Consider the following 22375-nt stretch of genomic DNA (forward strand, 5'->3'; position numbering starts at 1 on the left):
ACGTGGAGATTAAAGCTCCCACTGTCTGTGGGGAGAGAGCGCCTGCTTCATTTTCCTTTCCGCTGTGCTTTCCCTCCCTCTCTTGTTCGTTTGATGTGATACATTATAGTCCCAGATCTTAGCCCTTTATAAAACATGTGCCCTGACCACCCCCTGTGTCCCCCTACCTTGCCTCCCTCCCCTCCCCAGTGGAGGGTTCTGCATGCTGAGCCGGTCCCTCAGGGCCAGTAGTGTCCTGCCCCCTGCGCTCACTCCTGGTGGAGGAGCCGCTAATCCCCCCAACTGGGATTAGAGGCCATGCGAGTGCAGAATGTGCCGTATCAGCCCTCCCATCCCCCAGGCAGACCCTCGGATGACAGCCACCCGTGTGTGGCCGATCAGCCCGTGGGAGGCCTGTTAGACATGAAGGGATGCTTCTCTGCCTCCTTCACAGATGCACGCAAGACCTCTGCCTTGTGTGTACATCCTTTGTTTCATCATGGAGGAGCGAACCTGAATTGTTATCTTAGCGTGCTGGGCCAGAGTTCCGCCTTCTGGCACCCTGTCAGAGGCTCTGTGTCACCACGGTGACATGGCTAGAGTATCCATCACTGTGTTTGCTCTCAGACCCAGTTTGGCTGGCCTCCTTTCTGTTTGTGTGGATAATAAACCTCACGATTTGGAAGGTAATGAACCAGGCACCCATGCTTACTCTGTCCCTATTGCTCGTCTTTCTTTTTTATGGATATGTGTCCCTCCCCTGAGCGTTGCTCTATAGTTTCTGGGCATAGAGGGAGCACTAGAAGGATAAGGTTCCTGCGCTCATCGCTGGGATATTGATGCAGCTGCAAAAATAGAAGCTCTCACATTGTATTGATCCCAAGAAACTTGTAAGGACACCATTTCGATCAGGAGGTAGTGCTTTGTCCAGGCAGGCCATAGGCTAACCAGTCAGTGAGGTAAATTCATTCCTCCTATGAGGTTATACTCTCCCTTCCCGTGGAGGGTGTGTGTTCATGCTGTGGTCTAGTTTGTGTGTGTTTGTGGTTGGTTCTCTAGAAGGCACACAGTCCTCTGAGCGCGATAGAAACAGGCCATGGAGCTTGCGGGTACCCCCCCAGGCCTGACTTTAGTGTTCACGTGTCCCCAGCTAAACCTCAGGACGGAGCAGCCATGGAGATGCAGCCGCTCAACAGCGAGGATGCAGCCGAGATGGAGGAGAAGCGCAAAGCCAACCTGCCCAAGAAGGAGAAATCTGTCCTTCAAGGGAAGCTGACAAAACTAGCGGTGCAGATTGGGAAAGCAGGTATGATTTCACTAATGCTTGTTTGGGATTTCCTTGCTAACGTCAGGTTGTGTAAATGAATGGCCGTGCTATGGATTTCGTAAGTGTATGCATGTGTGCCTGGACATGTTTGCTGGTTTTCTTCAGGCCTCGTGATGTCAGCTATCACCGTCATCATTCTCGTGGTCCTCTTTGTCGTCGATACCTTCTGGATCCAAGGCCTGCCCTGGGTCAAGGACTGCACTCCCATCTATATCCAGTACTTCGTCAAGTTCTTCATCATTGGTGTCACAGTGCTGGTTGTGGCTGTGCCAGAGGGTCTTCCTCTCGCTGTCACCATTTCTCTGGCCTACTCTGTCAAAGTAAGTGACAGCCGTGTTTCCTGGTCAGGTTTTACCGTAGAACAACACAACTGAGCTATCGGGGATGGGGGATTCTAGCAGCCTTTAACACTGAAGCATTTAGTGTGTTTTAGTCCCTGTCACTCAGTGATTGATCCTTTTGATGTTGACCAGTCCATATGAGAGAGTGGCTAAGTGTTTTCTGATTGAGCATTGAAATGTGTTCTCTCTCTACCCCGGGTTTAGTTTGGCATTTCACTTACTGCATTGTGATGGTTTGTGTATCTAAACTGTATGAGTCAGATAGATGAATGATTCCTTTATACACTTAAGATTTATTCTTTTACCGATGAAGACACTAAAGACTCGGCACATCTCTGCTGCCATTTTAGTCATTTTAATGTATGTGTCGATGCTGGCTGCTGTAGATCAGTTTGTACGTCTTTGAGGATCTCAGACTGGTTTGTTCATTTTTCGCCTGTTTTTGTTTGTCATCCTCCCTCCTTTCAGAAAATGATGAAGGATAACAATTTAGTGAGACACCTGGATGCCTGTGAAACCATGGGCAACGCGACTGCCATCTGCTCCGATAAGACAGGCACCCTGACCATGAACAGGATGACTGTTGTTCAGGCCTACCTGGCTGATAAACATTACAGGCGGGTTCCCGAAACTGACCTCATCCCTGCAAGCATCATGGACCTGCTCATCCTGGGCATCAGTGTCAATTGTGCATACACCACCAAAATTATGGTGAGTGCTCTCTCTCTCATGAATACCCCATGGATTCCACCTAATCTGCAATGCCCCGTTAATCTCAATGTCTTTGCGCAATGTTGTTCAGAACAACACAATGCAGGTAGTTTCCATACTGCACCATCTCAAAGGATGAACGCTTATTCACAAAGGGTGTACTCTCACATTAGGCAATCCGTACCATCCCCATGCACGTTTCATACCCAAAATGTAGTTTCTTTGACTAGTGTGATCGCTCCATACAGTGCATGGCCATGGTTTAATTGGATCTGGGCACGTCATGTGTCGAGTGTGATCGCTAACAGTGCCCGAACATGGAACTCAAACATGACATCAGTGATGTGGCTGGCACACATATGTGCTCGTGTACTCTATACATGAACTAGTTCCATAAGGAATTGATTGGGTAGCGACAAATATTTAATAATCATTGCAGCAAAGGAAACGTTGTCTGCAGGAAATTTCGCCTGATGAGAGTACCCAAAGATGACTGGATGTAGCACACAAAACTCTGAGATATTTGATAAAACACGTTCTTGTACATGGAGCTTGATATAACGAAAGTCACAGAATTGCATACCTCAATAAAACTATGAGGACCCATATTGTGCCCAGAACGACTCCAAATAAACCACAAAATAAGGACATTAATCATGAGCTCCATCGTGCTGTGCGATCGTGCTTTTTCTGTAACCCAAGAACTCGCACGGTGATGACGAAAGTGTCCTCCGTCTCGGAACATTAAGGGCAATGTGAGCGCAGACCAGCAGGGGGGTGTTGCGATGGGAGACAGTCGTGCTCGGACACGGTACAAGGCAACCAGGCCAAGTGTCCGAATGTCCAAAGACCAAGTATCACACTTGGATGAGACGCCTATTAGCCCAGTGCCACCTAGTTAATAGCAGGTGTCAACGCAGAGCAGTATGGCTTGAGGGCAACCCAGCCATCTCACCCACTTGACTGAACCCAAATTTTTTTTTATTTCCACTCCTTCATGCAGTACAGTAATGTGAGGTCTAAACATTCTAAGCCTAACCTTATGATGGGCTGCTCTGGTGGTCGGTACACATCCACACTTCCCTATGATGTGCTCGTTGTCCATAAATGTTTGCTTTTCCTTGTTTCTCTGTCCAGTCTCCTGAAAAGGAAGGTGGTTTGCCTCGTCAAGTGGGCAACAAGACAGAATGTGCCTTGCTGGGCTTTGTCCTGGATTTAAAAAAGGACTACCAAGCAATCCGCAACGAGATCCCAGAGGAGAAGCTCTACAAGGTCTACACTTTCAATTCCGTCAGGAAATCCATGAGCACCGTGCTGAAGAATGCTGATGGCAGCTTCAGGATGTTCAGCAAAGGAGCCTCTGAAATTCTCCTGAAGAAGTATGCTTCATTATTTTTATTAGTCTTTCCCACCTGAGGTAGATTTCAATGTTTTGCAACGGAAACCTAAAACAACTTTCACTTTTAGCTTTTGTGTGTGTGTGTGTGTGTGTGTGTGTGAGTGAGAGAGAGATATGGTGTGTGTTTATTTGCAAGTAGCCTGATGCATGCTGGCTGTTCTCTGTCCCAGGTGCTGTAAAATCTTGACGGCGAGTGGTGAGCCAAAGGTGTTCCGGCCCAGGGACCGGGACGATATGGTGAAGAAAGTGATTGAACCCATGGCTTCTGAGGGCCTAAGGACCATCTGCCTGGCCTACAGGGACTTCCCTGCATCTGAGGGGGAGCCTGAATGGGAAAATGAAACGGACATCCTCACCAGCCTCACCTGCCTCTGTGTGGTGGGCATCGAGGACCCCGTCAGGCTGGAGGTGAGCGGTTTGAGCAGCCTAATTTAATAAAGAGCCCTGTGAGATCCTTGCCGACCAATGGAGTGAGGTGAGATTGTGCAGCAATTGGCGGACCAATATGAACAGAGTGCAGTAAATTATTGGGGAATTTTTTTTTCCAACCCCAACTAGCAGGGGCTTTTGTTTGTGACAAACCGAAACAGATGGCCACCCTTCCTCGCAGGTCCCTGACGCCATTAAGAAGTGCCAGCGTGCTGGAATCACAGTGCGCATGGTCACCGGGGACAACATCAACACCGCCAGAGCCATCGCCGTCAAGTGTGGCATCCTCCAGCCTGGAGACGACTTCCTGTGCCTGGAGGGTAAGGACTTCAACAGGCGGATACGCAACGAGAAGGGAGAGGTAGGCGACCATGTCCTAATGCCCTGTGGAGTGACCCATGCTATTGGCATCTCAGGCACTCAGTCTGCTTCTCTTTTGCAGATTGAGCAAGAGCGTATCGATAAGATATGGCCTAAACTGCGGGTGTTAGCAAGATCCTCCCCTACCGACAAACACACTCTTGTCAAAGGTACTTTTGGGTCTCTGTGCTCAGATGCACTGCTGGACACATTAAAATAAGATTCTGGTATCACATCTCTTACGCCTGATTGAGGGGAACCAAGTTATACCTTGACTGACCAGATGAGACTGATGCTTCATGTCAAGAAATTCCTGCTGAGCTGCTGAATAGTCAGCCTCAAGCTTTTGTGGTGATCTCTTCATCAGATGTTGTTTTATGAAGATGCAGAAAGATCTTCAATTTTGGTTGTACTGGGACCTTTTATAATGGCAATCAATAGTCAGTCAATAATTGCTGGCCTTAGAAAGGTGGCCTTCAGTGGCCTTGCCTGATTTGTCCTTCCTTTTGCAGGTATAATCGATAGCACTGTAGCTGAACAAAGACAAGTCGTCGCCGTAACGGGGGACGGCACTAATGACGGCCCCGCCTTGAAGAAAGCCGACGTTGGCTTTGCGATGGTGCGTTCCTGCTGTCATGCTCTTGCACGACTGCAGATGGAGGAGACAGGGAAAATTTTGGAGTTAGGACCCTTCACTCACTGCAAACACAAAGAAGCCTGTTGAACACACACCAAACTCATTTTGATAATAGATTTACGTTTATTTGCGTTTGGGGTCAGACAGCAGTCATCCTGTGTTCCTGGAGCTTGATTACTCTTTCAGCCGTGGGATTTAAACCCACGAACTAATGAAGATAGGCACAGATCCCTGATGTGCTGAGCTACATAGGAGAGTCCACTGATAATTGATTGGTATGCTGTTCATGCCATGTTGCCTGACTCGAAGGTCAGGTATGAGGAAAACAGCCTGATTTGTCTTCTGAGCCTTACAGCGCACATTACTACATTAGTCATCAAAGCACTATGCTCTTTGAAACGGCACCTGCACCTTTACTGCTCTGTCCTGTTCTTCTGAGACCTACAAAGTGCTGTCATTTGTAGGGCATCGCTGGTACTGATGTAGCCAAAGAAGCCTCTGACATCATCCTGACGGATGACAACTTCAGCAGCATTGTGAAAGCCGTCATGTGGGGGAGGAACGTGTACGACAGCATCTCTAAGTTCCTGCAGTTTCAGCTGACCGTCAATGTGGTGGCCGTCATCGTGGCCTTCACTGGGGCTTGCATCACACAGGTACGTCCGAGCCTTTGGGGCTCAGCCAATGACAGGCCAGGTAAATCCGGGCTCAGCTAATGACAGGCTTGGTTTGGATTAAATAATGTTGATATTGAGTACTCGAGATTCTGGCTGCTGCCTTGCTCCCTTTAAGTATTTTTCTGTGGTGCCATGGATGTTGATTGACTGATTTGGAATAATTGATAACTGCTTTCTCATATGAAGACAAATGTGTGTGTGTGTTGCTCATGCCTAACGAGAAATGTTATCTCAGTCAGTACAGGAATTAAACCTTTGTGTACACACACACACACACACATACATATGTGGGCGCTAGACCGTCAGCTACAGTGCCTTTGGTGTGAATTGCCGCATTGGAGATATTCTCCATTCACTGAAAGGTTGTCTGTCTATTTTTTTTAGGACTCTCCCTTGAAGGCAGTCCAGATGCTGTGGGTGAACCTAATCATGGACACTTTTGCCTCATTGGCTCTGGCCACCGAGCCTCCCACCGAATCCCTGCTACTCAGGAAGCCTTACGGACGCAACAAACCGCTCATCTCCCGCACCATGATGAAGAACATCCTGGGCCATGCTGTCTACCAGCTTACCATCATCTTCACATTACTGTTTGCTGGTAAGTCTGAGTCTGTTGTGCTCAATGCAGCCAAGTACAGGAGGAGGGTGCTCTGTGAACTTGCTGTCAAAGTTACAAATGACTTGGGGATAGTTCTTGTTTCTTGCTGAGCTAATCTGTCATGATTGTTGCGTTGAGTTATAGGAGACAGATTTTAATTGCTTCCTTCAGTTCTGTGTTCCATACAGTTTTGCCTAACCTATGACTCGGCCTGGTATATTCAGACTACACATCTCACAGAAAGCGTGTCTGTCTGTTATTTGTGTCTGTCTAAATCTGTGTCCAGCACATACACTTTGGATTTGACATCAGTCCCATTCTCAACAGGTGAACAGATTTTTGACATTGACAATGGCCGTGACGCCCCCCTGCATGCGCCCCCGTCTGAACACTACACCATCGTCTTCAACACCTTTGTCATGATGCAGCTGTTCAATGAGATAAACGCCCGCAAAATCCATGGCGAGAGGAATGTCTTTGATGGCATCTTTAACAACATCATCTTCTGCTCAATCGTACTGGGGACATTCATCATCCAGGTAGCAGGCCACGTCTTCTTTTCGCTGGCGGTCTTCTTTATGATGTAGCTAGTTTCTGACCAGCGCTCTTGGTACCTCTCCTCCAGATCGTCATCGTCCAGTTTGGGGGGAAGCCCTTCAGCTGTGTGGGGCTGTCCATCGATCAGTGGCTCTGGTGTGTCTTCCTAGGGATGGGCTGTCTGCTCTGGGGCCAAGTGAGTCTCCCTTTTTTTTTGTGGTAGAGGTCTGCCCTCTAGTGGTTGTATCATCACTACTGAACCTCTCATTGGAATTTTGTCAGCCTTTTAATTTTAGAAATGTACAAAGGGTGACTTTCAACAGGTGTGAAGGTATTTAAGGCATTAAACGAAGCCTGAATAACTGATTTATATGGGTGGATGAGTTGTAGCAAATAGTGAGGGTCCTTTACACAAGTTAAAAGCTGTTGTATGCTAGGTCTGTGCTCTGTTGTCAAGCCCTGTAATACCTCTGTGTGGATCCTCATGTGGGTCTGACGTTTCTCTGTCTGGCCATTTATCTGCTTAGGACTGATGTCACAGGCCGAGTGTCTCACCTTCATTACGTAGTTTCCAGCAAGTAAAATAACTTGCTATACTTACGGTTCTAACATGCCATTCACTTTCAAACAACTCTTCCCTCTTCCCACCCTCTCCAACAGGTCATCTCCACCATCCCCACGAGCCGCCTCAAGTTCCTGAAGACGGCGGGCCACGGCACACAGAAGGAAGAGATCCCGGATGAGGAGCTGGAGGACATGGACGACCTGGACGAGATTGACCATGCGGAGCGGGAGCTGCGGCATGGCCAGATCCTCTGGTTCAGGGGCCTCAACCGTATCCAGACTCAGGTACACCCCCGTAACCGCAGATTACGCTGCTCCTTTTTTTTTGGCCGCTCTTGTTGCAGCTTGACATTAGGGGACTCCTGTACTGTTGGCCCTTTCTGCCTGAGGTCCACATTGGTTCTTGGTACTGGCGCAGGCATCTCCAAGTCTTGGAGTTTTTAAAGTTTATTTATTTTAAAGCAGTAGTGTTTTAGCGAGTGGTGTAATGGCACTCAGGAGGTGGAGCTGGCAGGGCTCAGCTTACCAAGGGGCCGATGGCCATGCCAAATCAGTGCATTATTCTCTCTGCTCCTTGCTTTCTATCCACTCTGAGCTGCCCTCCAGGGACAGGGCCGGTCAGCCCATTAGGCGATGTAGGCAGACGCCTAGGGTGCCTACTCCTGGGGGAGCAGCATCCCCTTTTCTCCCGGCAAGCTTCGTCGCTGGCATTCCAGAGGAGCACGCAGAGCACTGCGTGCGTCATACCTTCCAAGATAGTTGAATTGGGTGGTGGACAGTGCTAGCGGTGAAGCTTGCTTAGAGCGCCACATGAGCTTTTACCGGCTCTGTCCAAGGGTCATTGCATTCTGTCTCCTCCCTGAACCTGACATGTCTCTGGTTTCTTACCTGCTCTCTCTGCTCATAGCTCTCTGTATCTCTCTCTCTGTCACTGCTCATCTCTCTGTCTGTCCCTGTCACTGCTCATCTCTCTCTGTCTTTCTCTGTCTGTCCCGGTCACTGCTCATCTCTCTCTGTCTTTCTCTGTCTGTCCCGGTCACTGCTCATCTCTCTCTGTCTTTCTCTGTCTGTCCCGGTCACTGCTCATCTCTCTCTGTCCCTGTCACTGCTCATCTCTCTCTGTCTTTCTCTCTCTGTCCCGGTCACTGCTCATCTCTCTCTGTCTTTCTCTCTCTGTCCCAGTCACTGCTCATCTCTCTCTGTCTTTCTCTGTCTGTCCCGGTCACTGCTCATCTCTCTCTCTGTCCCGGTCACTGCTCATCTCTCTGTCTCTCTTTCTCTGTCTGTCCCTGTCACTGCTCATCTCTCTCTGTCCCAGTCACTGCTCATCTCTCTCTGTCTTTCTCTGTCTGTCCCGGTCACTGCTCATCTCTCTCTGTCCCTGTCACTGCCCCTCTTCTCGCACCTCTTTCTGTCTGTCGCTGTCCCTGCCTCTCTTGACTCTCTCCCTCCTCCACCTCCTCCCTCTGAGCCTGCTGTCACACTCTCTGGTTCCTTGCAGATGGATGTAGTCAGTGCTTTCCAGAGTGGAACTTCCTTTCAGGGGGCTCTAAGGCGCCAGCCCTCCAGCGCCAGCCAACAACACGATGTAACACATGTTTCTAGCCCTACACATGTAGCGTGTTCTCCTGCCGCTGCTGCCAGCACTGCTGCTACCACTGTTGGGTGTGAGTGCGTGTTTCTTAGTGCATGACATTAACACCTCCTCTTCCACTCGCCTAACGTTTTTCATTCTCTCCCAAACAAACACTCGAAACACATTGTCCACATTGCTCCTGAACGTATGTGTCTATAGTTATATCTATACACGTGTGTGTATCTCGACAAGGTTCCCAGGACTTGCACTGTAAATGGGTTTTTGTCACCCCCCCCCCCTCCCCGTCCGCCCCCCCCATTGTTTCTCTCTGTGCTCCCGCTTGTTCTCTCAGAGAACGTGGTTTGAGAAGGCGGGTGGTGTTTTGCTGGCCGACCTGTGGCCGCGTGGCCCTGGTCCCTCACCGCTGCGGGCTTCTTGCAGATGTGATGGCGTAAATGTTTTGAGTATACGCCCATGCTCACAGTTTTCCAAGACAGTTTCTCCGAGAAATTCCTAAGGGATTTGTTGAAGTTTTCTGGCTGTACAGTGCATTGTTCTTCGCTGGCACTGTACTTCTGCGATCTCCCATGGGAGGGCGTTGCATTTCCCTCAGCAGCTGTTCTCAACTGGGCCCCGGTATGTTGCCCCTTCGGGTGCCAGTGGATGTGAAATATTGCCCATGTGCTACTGCGATAGTGACTTGTGGGTGCATGGTGCACGAACCCCCGGCCCCCTGCCACCACTCTCCTTCCTCTCCCCGCATGCGAGCGGCAGCTGTGACTGCAGGCACAGGTGTTTTACATAGCTACCGGCCCACTCCCTGCTGGCCCATTCTGCATTTGGATTGGCCGTTTTGCTAGAACTTCAGCATTAACCTCGCAAATACCAGTTTTCAATTTTTGGAGAAGATTCTTCTAAAGAACTGAAGTCTTTTGGGCCCTGAGTAAATCTCGTTAACTGTTGAACTGCCGCACTTCTTTTCTTCAGGAGCTGCTGTGGCGGGGGCCAGTGCTGGCCCCCCTCGGATACCGGCGGATGTTACTGGTGTGTGCTCCCTGATGACACAGCTGCTTCCTTTCCAGGAGACGCCGCTCGCAGTTTGGGTCTCTCTCATGACTCTTAGCTTCATCTGCAAATTACATGTGTGTCCCAATCGTTTAATTCCCCGGGAAGTGCCGACCTTTCCTGTCTGACTTTGGACAGAAGGGAGCCTGTTCATTTTGCCATGCTATACATACAGGCAGAATACTGGTTTTGTTATGATGGGATGGGGGACATAAAACTGAATGCTGATTGCAGTGTGTCCCTCCTCAGATTCTATGAAATGTGACATGGGCTTATACTCAAAGGTTTACTGCTGTGGACCGGAAGGTAGATAAGCTCTGCATGGGTGTAGTCCAGTCATGTGGGTTCGCTGTGCTGGAAAGTGCCGATCTGCTTGGCTTCTCACTACTTTGGTTTGGTTTCCTAATTTTTATTTTCATTTACTTTACCCCCCCCCCCTCCACCCACCCACCCAAATCAGCAGTTTGTTCCCCCCATTCCCCTGGCATGATGATGATGATGATGATGATAGATAACCTTGTTTTCAGTTTTGTCTCCTGTATTTGAGTTCTGTTTTTTTTTCCCGAATGGTTTCTTTGCATTTTGAATAACTGGACAGAGGCTGAAGGGTTTTTGGGAAGCGCAGCTGTAAGTGTTTCCGAGCCGGTAGAGGTTTGTGGTGTGTCCCTCTGCTCCCAGAGCTGCTGGCTCGGTCTTTTCCCTGGACTGAGAATTTTCCCGCTCGTAGGCAGATTATGATCAAAACTGCCACCTTCTCAGCGTATTCCATCATTTTGTTTACTTTTTTGCTCTCTGTATACTGCACGTTTCTGAAAATTCACCAGCCCTGATGTGGTTTTGGTATCTAAACTTAATGGAATTGACTAACCAAAACAAGCCTGTTTGTCCATCGGTTTAACCTCTATTTAAAATGCAAACTGCACTGTTGTTGACGTGCTGATGCCGTGTGCACTGACTATGTGCTGTTGCCGCGGTGCTTCCTGTAGATCCGGGTGGTGAATGCCTTCCGCAGCTCCCTGTCACCGTATGAGGGGCTAGAGAAGCCGGAATCCCGGAGCTCCATCCACAACTTCATGACCCACCCGGAGTTCCGGATTGAGGACTCGGAGCCTCACATTCCCCTGATTGATGACACTGACGCCGAGGATGACGCCCCCACAAAGCGCAACTCCTCATTGCCACGCAACTCGCCTCCGCACAACTCATCACCGCCGCACGATTCGATCCTGCACAACTCATCCCCGCATGACTCAGCCCCCCGCGATCAAACCCCTCATGACTCAACCCCGCATGATTCAGCTGCTCAGAATTCGTCCCCGCACCACTCAGCCCCACAAAACTCAGCCCTGCATGATGCATCCCCTCATGATTCAGCCCTGCGTGACTCGGCTGCTCACAAGTCATCCCTGCACGACTCAGCCCCTCACAATTCATCCCCGCACAACTCCGTGCCCCCTTCTCCTTCCTCACCTAACAAGAACAATAACGCTGTGGACACCAGTGGCATCCACCTCTTCCTGGACATCAAATGTGTCCCTACGACAGCCCCAGGGAGCCCCCTGCACAGCCTGGAGACGTCCCTCTGAGTCAGCACCACAGGCTGCCTTGCCTGCTACCAGCTTTCTTCGCTGTTCTTTTAAATCGGTGTAGCGAAACAAATCTGAAGATACCAGCAGGGAGCGCTGTGGAGGTTTTGATTACATTGGAATATTTTCTGTGAGCCGAGATTGTACAGGACTTAAACAAGAGCAAACATTCATCCGAATGTAGGGTTTTGTTTTCATGTATTGTATTTTTAACCCCTCCTTAAAATCACCCAGTTATGACACTTGTTTCACCCCTCACCCTTTGATCAGTGTGTTCTGACAAAAAGGGGGGATATTGATATACTTGGATTGAAAGTGACCTGTTTTTTTATTATGATTATTTAATGGGGGGGGGTATCATCATAGCTAAAAATAAGATACATTAAATAGACACAGCTGAATCTTAAGCTTCTCTGGCAGGGTTTTGTGTATATTTTTCCTCTTACCCTTATTCATTAACATGCTTTCGTTTCCGCTTTATCAGTTGTTAATATTTGGAATTATTTATGTTTTCAGAAAAAGCAGGTCTGTTTACAAGGTTTGTAGATATTCTTTCTTCCATTTGTAGGTGAAAATGCTTCTTGGATTATGGAGCAAATATAAGAAGGGGGACAAAAAGAATGATTTTCAGATACTGCTGTTTCTTTCAGGAAAAAAAGGGTGTTTCTATTGAAACGGAACTATTTTTGCCTGCAAAGTTTATTTGTTAAATAATTGTAGATATAGGTCCTGGTATTCGAGTAGGTGACACTAAGGCTTGTCTAGCAGTGAGCAAAGATGTTTGCGGTCTGTTTGAAAGTGAGCAAAGACAGAATTGGACAAAGACCTCCATTTACATTTCTATAAATATTTACTAATTATTTGCTTAATTGTTTGAGTCTTGTTTCTCGTGGTCACGAGAAACTAGTTAAGTTCTTATTTATAATGTATACACCAGGTGGAGCGATTAAGGGATAATTCCTTTAAACCCAGGACTGTTGTATGCAGTGATGTAAATACAGGAAGTCTACTGCTACAGTCCTCACTTCAAAGGGTTAACACGCTGGCGGACTGCTGGTGTCAGCTGACCGTCTTGCTGAGAGTCGAAGCAATCCCTTTGAGGTGTTCTGTCTGCAGAATGGAGAGGCTTTGATTTCCTGGCGAAACGGTCTCTCCCACTCAGCAACGCTTCAGTCCCTGCCAATGTACAATATTGACTTTTTTTTTTGTTTACTCAGGCATAGACAAGCATCGAATTGATCATGATAAATTAAAATCCAAAAGAGAATGCATTTTAACCTCAGATTTTGATGTCTTTAGGTAGTATAACAATATCGTCTTGGTCAAAAAGCGAGTGGATTATTTTTGGTTTTTATTTATTTAAATTTCTAAATTTTCCTTTTAGCAAAGCTTCATGCTTAAGTTCTGGGTTGTTAATTTTCAAATACCCAAAAAAAAAAAACAAAAAAAAAAAAAAAACTGTTTGCATTTTGTCCTCATCCTAGTCAATAAGACTCCCATCGGTAACTAAATGCTGCTGGGTTTGTTTAAATTTTTTTGGACCCTGATATACTGGAAACAGGATTGGCACATTTTTCAGAGGTGGAGGTGGGGTTGATCTACACTGGCATCACCGCACAGGGTATTTTATTTCGTAACACCTACCCTGGGGAAACTTTGATACAGATATCCATGTAAAAAGTACCTTTGTATTTTGTTTTCTAATGAAACTGCAAATGTTAAAGCCTACAAAGCCAGCTTTTTGGGGGCTCTGGACACCATCTTGCATCACGAGGTCAGTGCAGTTGGGTTAAGGACTGGGTGCTTCTGCCAGGAATCCCATTTTCTCAGGGTAACAGGTGATGTGAAACTGCGGCAGACTTCTGCTTGAGCCTGCCATCGAAACGTTAGCAATTTTATGTTGTGGAATGAGTCGTTGACCATGTGGTTTTCCATCTGTTCTGGGAGCCAGTTTCAGGTGCGATCGCTACCTCCTGCCTCATCGCTTGAACTGCTGACCGTGGGTCCGAGTGAAGGGGGGGGCTTGGAGTAATGTCCTTCAGATAACTCTGTCACTTTGAGTTAAAATTTAGTTTTCTTTATTTTGCAAATAAAAAAGCAGCTTGAGATTGCAAAAAAGATTAAAAATCCGAGATAGAATCCATACCTTTATTCTGTAGCTTCTTCCTGTAATGGGAATGAATGTTATCCATCTGTTTTATGGATTGTTTTTTTTTTTTTTTTTATCTTAACATTTGGAAATAAAGTACTTCATGTCTTTATCTTGAGCAATGTAAATGGTTATTGTGATTCGATTTACATTTGAAACTTGTCGAGTAATGTGTATGGTTTTTAAAAATAAAAAATGAATATTTAGCCTACTGGTAGGATTTTGCATTTATTCTTCACTGCTCAGTGTCCATCTCTGGCCCCAGATGGATGCAAACTCTTAACTCTCATGTTTCTGTGAATGAGAATACAAAATAATGGAGACAAAGAGAAAGGAGAAGGCTGTGGAAGAAATCTAATGTAGCCAAATGCCGCTTTCAAAGTATATTTCTTGCATTGTATTTGTTATTAATGATTATCAAAATGTTATATTTCAGCATGTCCTTTGGTCCCACTAACGTACTTGTGGAAAAACACATTATCCATCCCAGAAACAATGCCATTCTCCCTCGAATGAGTCTGAAGAGCATCTCCTTGTTAATACATGACCTTTAATCAGTGCGTGCTAGGCATTTCCAGGATTTACAGTACTATGTTGATTTTGCATAATTTTGCTGCTTTTCACAAAGGCCTTTGCCGTATGAGTTACATTTTTTCCTCAGGATAAATTTCTGTGTTTCTTTTTGCTAGTTTACGAAACTCTGCATCCCCTATGTAAGTCAGAATCCAAATGACTTATCCCTTATTCGAACCACTACTTTCAAATCGGGGACAAGAGCCACACCGTGCTCCAAAGTATTGGTAAATGCAGGCGGTCACTGCACTTATTTTAACACTGCTAAGGCATGCGGTGCATTGACTCAGATATTGGTCATTTGGTGTTTCTGGGCATTTCACCACCGATGCCAGTGACCACATCGATTACGATGTGATCAACGGAAATCAGCACGACGTCTTTTCGCCTCTGTCATTCAGGTTGTTGTTTTATCAGCCGGTCGCTAGAGGGCGCGTTTCCAGCGTCTCCCCGGATTCCAAGGCCGCGTCCATGACAACGTGCGGCGCGACCCCGTGGTCCTGCCCCCTGCCGAGCTGCGTGAGCCTGGAAACGAGCACGAGTATAGCCACCTCCTCCAACGACCATCCCGCGGTCGGCCGGGATGGATTAACTTCGATCGGGCAGTATTGTGGGGGAGGGCAGCGCGTCGAGCCCGGGGGAAAGGCTGAGGCAAGACAGGGCAGCGGACGCTGTCCGCATCTCAGGTGTGTTGATTTGGAGAGTCCGCGGGCTAACGAGCTAGCTGGTCAGCCCCAGTCCGGATCCCTGCGACTAGCAGCTCCGCGCTTTATCCCTTGTCGACGTTACCGTCCTCGGTGCCGTTATTGGCTAATTTACCCGAGGTTATCGTCATTCGGCTTTTGAAAGTTACAAAAAGGACTGGGACCGATTTCCACACCACTAACTAACCTCATTCAGGTTAGAGGAGATTCACCGAGCTTATGTTTTGATTTGCAGATCTGTTTTGCATGACGTTAAATCTGATTTCTTTTATTATTTCTAATAGGCAGCTGTGTGATTTGCAGTTGCCCAGACGCTGGGAGCTGCCTCTCACCCGGGCCGATTATATAGCGCTTGCACAGGTACGTCCTGCAGATCGATGCCAATGCACCGTGCAAGGGCTGTGGTAAAGCGTGCGCGATTAATAAATAAATCTTCCTGGAGTGTAAGCAAAGTAACAGGTGTACTGGAGGTAGACTGGAAAATGAAAGAATGTGGAGTTTGTTTCTTGCCAACCATTTCCTTAGTTTGTTTGTCCGAAATATGCAGTGCCTGTACGGTCGAAACTGCAATTAGGGTGTAGTAGTTTCAGTGTGTAGTAGTGATTTGGTGATTAGTGTGGTGTGACACTGTCCCATGATGCACTAATGACCATCTGGTTTAACTTGATGGGGGGCCAAGTTACCAGCTCTGATTAAGACATGATAATCTCACCCAAAAATCTTTGCCAGATTTAAGCATTCACCCCCCACCCCCCGAATGTCTGTGGGACTCTTGGAATGGTCCTTTGCAGAGGACTCGGGTGAGATTCAAATGACACTTTGTGGAATGGACAGGCAGACAGGGGAGCCCTGGGCTGTTTCAGCTATTTCTGTGCTCTTCATTAAACCAATTCACCTTACTCGCTAAGGGACTAATTAAAGAACCTGAAGAGCTTGGTTATGCAGTTTATGGTGTATTTGTGGTGCTTTGTGGTTATACCCCCTGGTTTATGCCATATGAGTGTGGGGTTTCCTCGTTATACCCCCTGGTTTATGCCGTGTGAGCCTGGGGTTTCCTTGTTATACGCCCTGGTTTATGCCGTGTGAGTGTGGGGTTTCCTCGTTATACCCCCTGGTTTATGCCATGTGAGTGTGGGGTTTCCTCGTTATACCCCCTGGTTTATGCCATGTGAGTGTGGAGGGTTTCCTCGTTATACCCCCTGGTTTATGCCGTGTGAGTGTGGGGTTTCCTCGTTATACCCCCTGGTTTATGCCGTGTGAGTGTGGGGTTTCCTCGTTATACCCCCTGGTTTATGCCATGTGAGTGTGGAGGGTTTCCTCGTTATACCCCCTGGTTTATGCCGTGTGAGTGTGGGGTTTCCTCGTTATACCCCCTGGTTTATGCCGTGTGAGTGTGGGGTTTCCTCGTTATACCCCCTGGTTTATGCCATGTGAGAGTGGGGTTTCCTCGTTATACCCCCTGGTTTATGCCATGTGAGAGTGGGGTTTCCTCGTTATACCCCCTGGTTTATGCCATGTGAGTGTGGGGTTTCCTCGTTATACCCCCTGGTTTATGCCATGTGAGAGTGGGGTTTCCTCGTTATACCCCCTGGTTTATGCCATGTGAGAGTGGGGTTTCCTCGTTATACCCCCTGGTTTATGCCATGTGAGAGTGGGGTTTCCTCGTTATACCCCCTGGTTTATGCCATGTGAGAGTGGGGTTTCCTCGTTATACCCCCTGGTTTATGCCATGTGAGTGTGGGGTTTCCTCGTTATACGCCCTGGTTTATGCCATGTGAGTGTGGGGTTTCCTCGTTATACGCCCTGGTTTATGCCGTGTGAGTGTGGGGTTTCCTCATTCTACCCCCTGGTTTATGCCGTGTGAGTGTGGGGTTTCCTCGTTATACCCCCTGGTTTATGCCATGTGAGTGTGGAGGGTTTCCTCGTTATACCCCCTGGTTTATGCTGTGTGAGTGTGGGGTTTCCTCGTTATACCCCCTGGTTTATGCCATGTGAGAGTGGGGTTTCCTTGTTATACCCCCTGGTTTATGCCATGTGAGAGTGGGGTTTCCTTGTTATACCCCCTGGTTTATGCCATGTGAGAGTGGGGTTTCCTCATTATACCCCCTGGTTTATGCCATGTGAGAGTGGGGTTTCCTCATTATACCCCCTGGTTTATGCCATGTGAGAGTGGGGTTTCCTCGTTATACCCCCTGGTTTATGCCATGTGAGTGTGGGGTTTCCTTGTTATACGCCCTGGTTTATGCCATGTGAGAGTGGGGTTTCCTCGTTATACCCCCTGGTTTATGCCATGTGAGTGTGGGGTTTCCTCATTCTACCCCCTGGTTTATGCCGTGTGAGTGTGGGGTTTCCTTGTTATACCCCCCCTGGTTTATGCCATGTGAGTGTGGGGTTTCCTCGTTATACCCCCTGGTTTATGCCATGTGAGAGTGGGGTTTCCTCGTTATACCCCCTGGTTTATGCCATGTGAGTGTGGGGTTTCCTCGTTATACCCCCTGGTTTATGCCATGTGAGAGTGGGGTTTCCTCGTTATACCCCCTGGTTTATGCCATGTGAGAGTGGGGTTTCCTCGTTATACCCCCTGGTTTATGCCATGTGAGAGTGGGGTTTCCTCGTTATACCCCCTGGTTTATGCCATGTGAGTGTGGGGTTTCCTCGTTATACGCCCTGGTTTATGCCGTGTGAGAGTGGGGTTTCCTCGTTATACCCCCTGGTTTATGCCGTGTGAGTGTGGGGTTTCCTCATTCTACCCCCTGGTTTATGCCGTGTGAGTGTGGGGTTTCCTTGTTATACCCCCCCTGGTTTATGCCATGTGAGTGTGGGGTTTCCTCGTTATACCCCCTGGTTTATGCCGTGTGAGCGTGGCGTTTCCTCGTTATACCCCCTGGTTTATGGTGCGTGTGAGCGTGGGGTCCCCCAGTTTATGGTGTGTCCCATGTTCACCCAGCTCCGGGTGAGTGGTCCCCCATCCCCCCAGGCAGGATGAGGGAGTGGTGGGTCCAAGTCGGCCTCCTGTGCATCCCCCTCATCGCCGTCTACCTGCACATCCCTCCACCGCAGCTCTCCCCCACCCTGCAGAACTGGCATGCTGCTGGCTCTTTCTTCACCTTCAAGGGACACAGCATCTTTTACCGAGGTGCGTGGGGTCTGGCTGGGACAGTGCGGTTCATCAAAGGGGAGGTCTGCCTAGGAATTTAGTGACGGCACCCAGTCATACAGCTGGATATCTGCTGAGGTTAATGACCTTGTTCCAGGCTGGAAGCTGTTAGGTTCCTACGTCTGATTAGCATGTAGCTTGACTTCCTTAAATAAGATACCCTGCAGCATGAGTGGCTGAAGTGTAAGTCTGCAGTGTGTACATGAGTGTTTCTGATGTGGTGCTGAGCACCTGATCTGCTAGCTGTAGCTGCGTGATCGTCCCAAACTGTATGATTTGGGGGCACAGGAGTGACCTTTCAGCAGTGCTCTCCCCCTGCCTCCCACAGAATCCTTCGGTGCCGTGGGAAGCTCCGATATGGTTCTCCTTTTACATGGCTTCCCCACCTCCAGCTACGACTGGTACAAGGTAAGGTGGAGGTCACGTGAGCGGCGATGGCCAATCACTACACATATAGACTGTGACTGCGAGTTGGTGGGTGCCGTGTGCGTGTGATTCTTGCCCAACCATCATTCCGTTCGTCCACACAGATCTGGGAACCCCTGAGCCAGCGATTCAATCGGATCATCACACTTGATTTTTTGGGCTTTGGCTTCAGTGACAAGCCGGTAAGTAGGGGGTGGGTGGTGGGGGTGTCCAAGTATGCAGTGTAATTTCACTTTTGACCCAGTTTCCCCCTCTAACGGCCCGGGTTCTATGACGTCTTGCAGCGGCCCCACCGGTACTCCATCTTCGAGCAGGCCAACATCGTGGAAGCCTTGTTGTCTCACCTAGGGCTGGCCAATCAGAGACTGAACCTCCTGTCACATGACTATGGTGACACCGTGGCTCTTGAGCTGCTCTATAGGTTAGTCAGACAATGGGCTGGTGGGGGAACTCGCTGCACTCTCAATATCTCTGCATCTCTCTGCACATCCTGCCAGGAGTGACCGCAACAAAACCGGGCATCTGACGATAAACAGCCTCTGTCTATCCAATGGAGGTAAGTCACACCATGGTTTATTCCTCTCCTACCCAGCATGCAAGTGGCATAAGGTTGCCAGGGTTTTACCCTTTAAATGAGGACTTGCAATGAATAGTAATGGTGCTTTTTAAATTACAGTAGGTGTGCACATTTAATCAATTGTTTTATTTTTTCCATTAATAGGAATTTTTCCAGAGACTCATTATCCAAGATTGATCCAGAAGGTCGGCTGATGTCTACACAGCATTTTAGTGTCCCTGTAAGAGATGACGCTGGTGGGTGACTTCACCTCTTCTCTCATTGGTGCTCGGTAGGTGCTGAAGGATTCGGGCTTCCTGTCCCCACTACTAACGAGACTCACCAACTTCATGTTGTTCTCCCGAAGGTGAGGGCCTCACAGAAGTGAAGGACGGGGGTGTCTGAGTGGAAGTGATGGGTCAAAATGCAATTGGGCATGGATAACATTGTTGTGAAATTAGTTATTATTTAACAGTCGGGCTCTTACACCTGTATCTCAGATAAACTTTTAGTACCAAAGGTGATCCATTTAGCTTGCCTTTGTATGTGAAGACCTGCAGGGGGTGCTGTGAGTAGAGCTGTAAGACTGCAGTGTCAGGTAGCAGTGCATGCAGTGTTCGTCGCTTGTGCTACAGGAAGTTGATGGCGTATCTTCCTGCATGCACAATTCTGTGTGTATATGCCTGTCCTGCTTGGTTTGTTTACAAACGTTCTCCTTTGAGCGCTTGGCAGCATCAGCGAAGTGTTTGGGCCCTACACCCAGCCCACAGAGGCCGAGGTCTGGGACATGTGGACCGGGATCCGCTTCAACGATGGGAACCTGGTCATGGATAGGTATGGTGCCTTCTACTGACATCTTTTATATCACTGTGGTCTTCTGCTCATTAAGGTTTCCATAGAGGCTGAGTAGCATCACTCATGATGCCTGGGCCCACCTTCTTTTCCAGCATCCTCCAGTACATCAACCAGAGGCTTAAGCACCGGCAGCGCTGGGTCGGAGCTCTCACTTCCACCCTGGTTCCACGTCAGTATGGCCACCATGTGACCAGCATCACCATTGTGCTGCTCCTCTGGTTCTGGGCTCCATCTAGTGGTCAACACTGGTTGCGGCACCCTGAGTCTTTGGAAAACATTTGTGGGGAGGGGGGTTCCTGAGAATCAATTCTTAAAGTAGCTTCTATCCCTACCTCTTCCACTTGTAATCCTAAGCAGCAGCATGGCCTGAGCTCATTCTCACAGTACCAGCAATTTGGGGAGATCAGCTTAGGTACCGTCCTATTGGGCAAAACTCATCATATGACCTGCCTTCTGTCTTTCAGTTCACATGGTCTATGGACCTCTAGACCCAGTGAACCCTCACCCTCAGTTCATCAGCCTGTACCGGTGAGTGGCCTCTTTCCATTGGCTGTTGCTTCTGAGCTGGCCACTGTTGTAATTCCATGACCTTGAGCTCGACGGCCTTGCTAGTTTATCTTTGTTTCACCACGTGAATCCCGGAGCTCGTCTGCTCCACATCAGAGCATCGACCGAGCCTCCGAGTGACTGCAATGAGCTGTACTTTGCTCCCCCCCAGGAGCCAGGTACAAAGGTCTACAGTGTCCATTCTGGACGAGCACATAAGCCACTACCCCCAGCTGGAGGACCCCACCGGATTCCTCAATGCCTATCTCAGCTTCTTCAACTCCTTCTGAAGATCTTCCATCCGATCCAGACATCCGGCTTGTTTGCATCCATGTGTGCCGAGTGACCCTAGATGGCTCGGGCTGTGCCAAAACTGAACCAGCAAACTGCTCTATGCAAACGATTCAGCGCGGGGGGCGGGGGGCGGGGGGGGGGGGAGGCTCAACTCACACTGACATGCCGGTTTCAGTCACATGATCAGGGTGAACCTCTAGTCATCATGTTGACAGTTGTCAACAAAGTTTTTTTCCTCAGTCTTCCATACGAGTTGCAATGTGTGCGTGACTGCAGGAGAGGGGATAACTGGCTAATGTTTGGTTAGATGACGCTACCAATATGAATGTATGATCCAGAGAGACTGCGGTTGTTCTAAAGCTCGGCATTTTGTAACTGGGGCTTGAGTACCATCTTGCTATGAACTTGTAAGTTGCCCTTAGCATCAAGAAATTTGGGAAATATTTTATGGCAATTAAACTAGTTTTCCAAATGTGTCTTCCCTTTTTTAAGTTACCAAAGTAACTTGATATTAAGGTCAGAGAGCAAACCTGGAGCAGAAGAACACACTAGTGATGTGATTACGCTGCCAACCACGGGATTCAAACCTATGGCCACCTGGATATAGCTTCAGGTTCCTAGCCCACTGAGCCACACACAATGGAGTAGTATGTGTCTTGTATTTTAAGTCTCCTACTGCAAGAACATGGAGAAGATAAGACAGATCTTTGTCATGGTTACACTGCCCCCATGTGGATGAAATGAGTAAGAATACCCAACAGTCAAGGCAAGGTGAAGGTAAAGATGTGCATGCACACAAGCTCTGTTTATCTGGGATAGACTTCAAGTTCACTGCTGCCCTGTAGTGGTTAAGTGGGATGGAGTAATGGAAGAATGGAGCACATTGAGAACAAGTAAAAAGCAGGTCTGAACCAAACTGACTGGCCACAGGGCCGCTCTGGGACGCTGGTGATCAGTAGCTCTGGAGAGCCGTAATTCTAATTCCAAAGTACTTTACAGGCTAATAGAAAAAATCATGGGCTCTGCTATCTATGAAGAAAATTACACGTTGTAGTAGAGTCCGATCCATGCCTGGATATATCAGCCATAGCCCAACTTAAATCTGACTTTTACTATGGGATGTTGTGTAGGCACAAACACACATGGTAAGAATAAATAAAATGCAATAGCTCTACTTCAACATACTTTGACTTTTGTGTTTGTTTATGCATACCCACTTGTCCTATGCAGGGGTTTGGGATCACCATTCCAGAAGCTATGGGCACAAGGCAGGGAATAACCCAGGATGGGGCCATGTATTGGTTTGCCAACGCCCCTGCTTTCAGCTGC

The 22375-nt window shown here is 48.2% G+C and overlaps 2 protein-coding genes across 9 annotated transcripts in view; both read left to right on the plus strand.

The window, feature by feature from the left end:
* Positions 1-14146, plus strand: part of atp2b1a (ATPase plasma membrane Ca2+ transporting 1a) — a 38902-nt gene extending 24756 nt beyond the window's left edge. For 4 of the 6 annotated variants that reach the window (XM_049019209.1, XM_049019217.1, XM_049019199.1 and 1 more), the window contains 15 exons: positions 1130-1285; positions 1412-1626; positions 2116-2358; positions 3496-3737; positions 3928-4165; positions 4368-4547; positions 4629-4716; positions 5059-5165; positions 5648-5839; positions 6245-6458; positions 6786-6997; positions 7084-7191; positions 7656-7844; positions 9061-9147; positions 11187-14146. In XM_049019209.1, coding sequence (XP_048875166.1) covers positions 1130-1285; positions 1412-1626; positions 2116-2358; positions 3496-3737; positions 3928-4165; positions 4368-4547; positions 4629-4716; positions 5059-5165; positions 5648-5839; positions 6245-6458; positions 6786-6997; positions 7084-7191; positions 7656-7844; positions 9061-9147; positions 11187-11786 — 3071 coding nt within the window. In that variant the 3' untranslated portion in view covers positions 11787-14146. Of the gene's footprint in view, positions 1-1129; positions 1286-1411; positions 1627-2115; positions 2359-3495; positions 3738-3927; positions 4166-4367; positions 4548-4628; positions 4717-5058; positions 5166-5647; positions 5840-6244; positions 6459-6785; positions 6998-7083; positions 7192-7655; positions 7845-9060; positions 9227-11186 lie in introns of all 6 variants that reach the window. The other 2 variants (XM_049019241.1, XM_049019230.1) reach the window with 2 other exon arrangements.
* Positions 14147-14958: 812 nt separating this feature from the next.
* On the plus strand, positions 14959-22230 carry mest (mesoderm specific transcript). 3 transcript variants are annotated; one of them, XM_049019280.1, is made up of 13 exons: positions 14960-15408; positions 15497-15572; positions 18160-18348; positions 18698-18777; positions 18900-18977; positions 19080-19216; positions 19293-19351; positions 19517-19557; positions 19648-19718; positions 20084-20185; positions 20299-20375; positions 20671-20734; positions 20925-22230. In XM_049019280.1, exons 3-13 carry the CDS (start codon positions 18195-18197, stop codon positions 21040-21042), a joined length of 981 nt encoding a protein of 326 aa, XP_048875237.1. In that variant the 5' UTR covers positions 14960-15408; positions 15497-15572; positions 18160-18194; the 3' UTR covers positions 21043-22230. The 3 variants fall into 3 exon arrangements, with proteins under 3 accessions (XP_048875257.1, XP_048875237.1, XP_048875247.1); XM_049019290.1 differs by having other exon boundaries at positions 14960-15194; XM_049019300.1 differs by lacking the exon at positions 15497-15572 and having other exon boundaries at positions 14959-15194.
* The last annotated feature ends 145 nt before the right edge of the window (positions 22231-22375 follow it).

Source organism: Brienomyrus brachyistius, chromosome 1 (genome assembly GCF_023856365.1).
Source record: "Brienomyrus brachyistius isolate T26 chromosome 1, BBRACH_0.4, whole genome shotgun sequence".
Lineage (NCBI taxonomy): Eukaryota > Metazoa > Chordata > Actinopteri > Osteoglossiformes > Mormyridae > Brienomyrus > Brienomyrus brachyistius.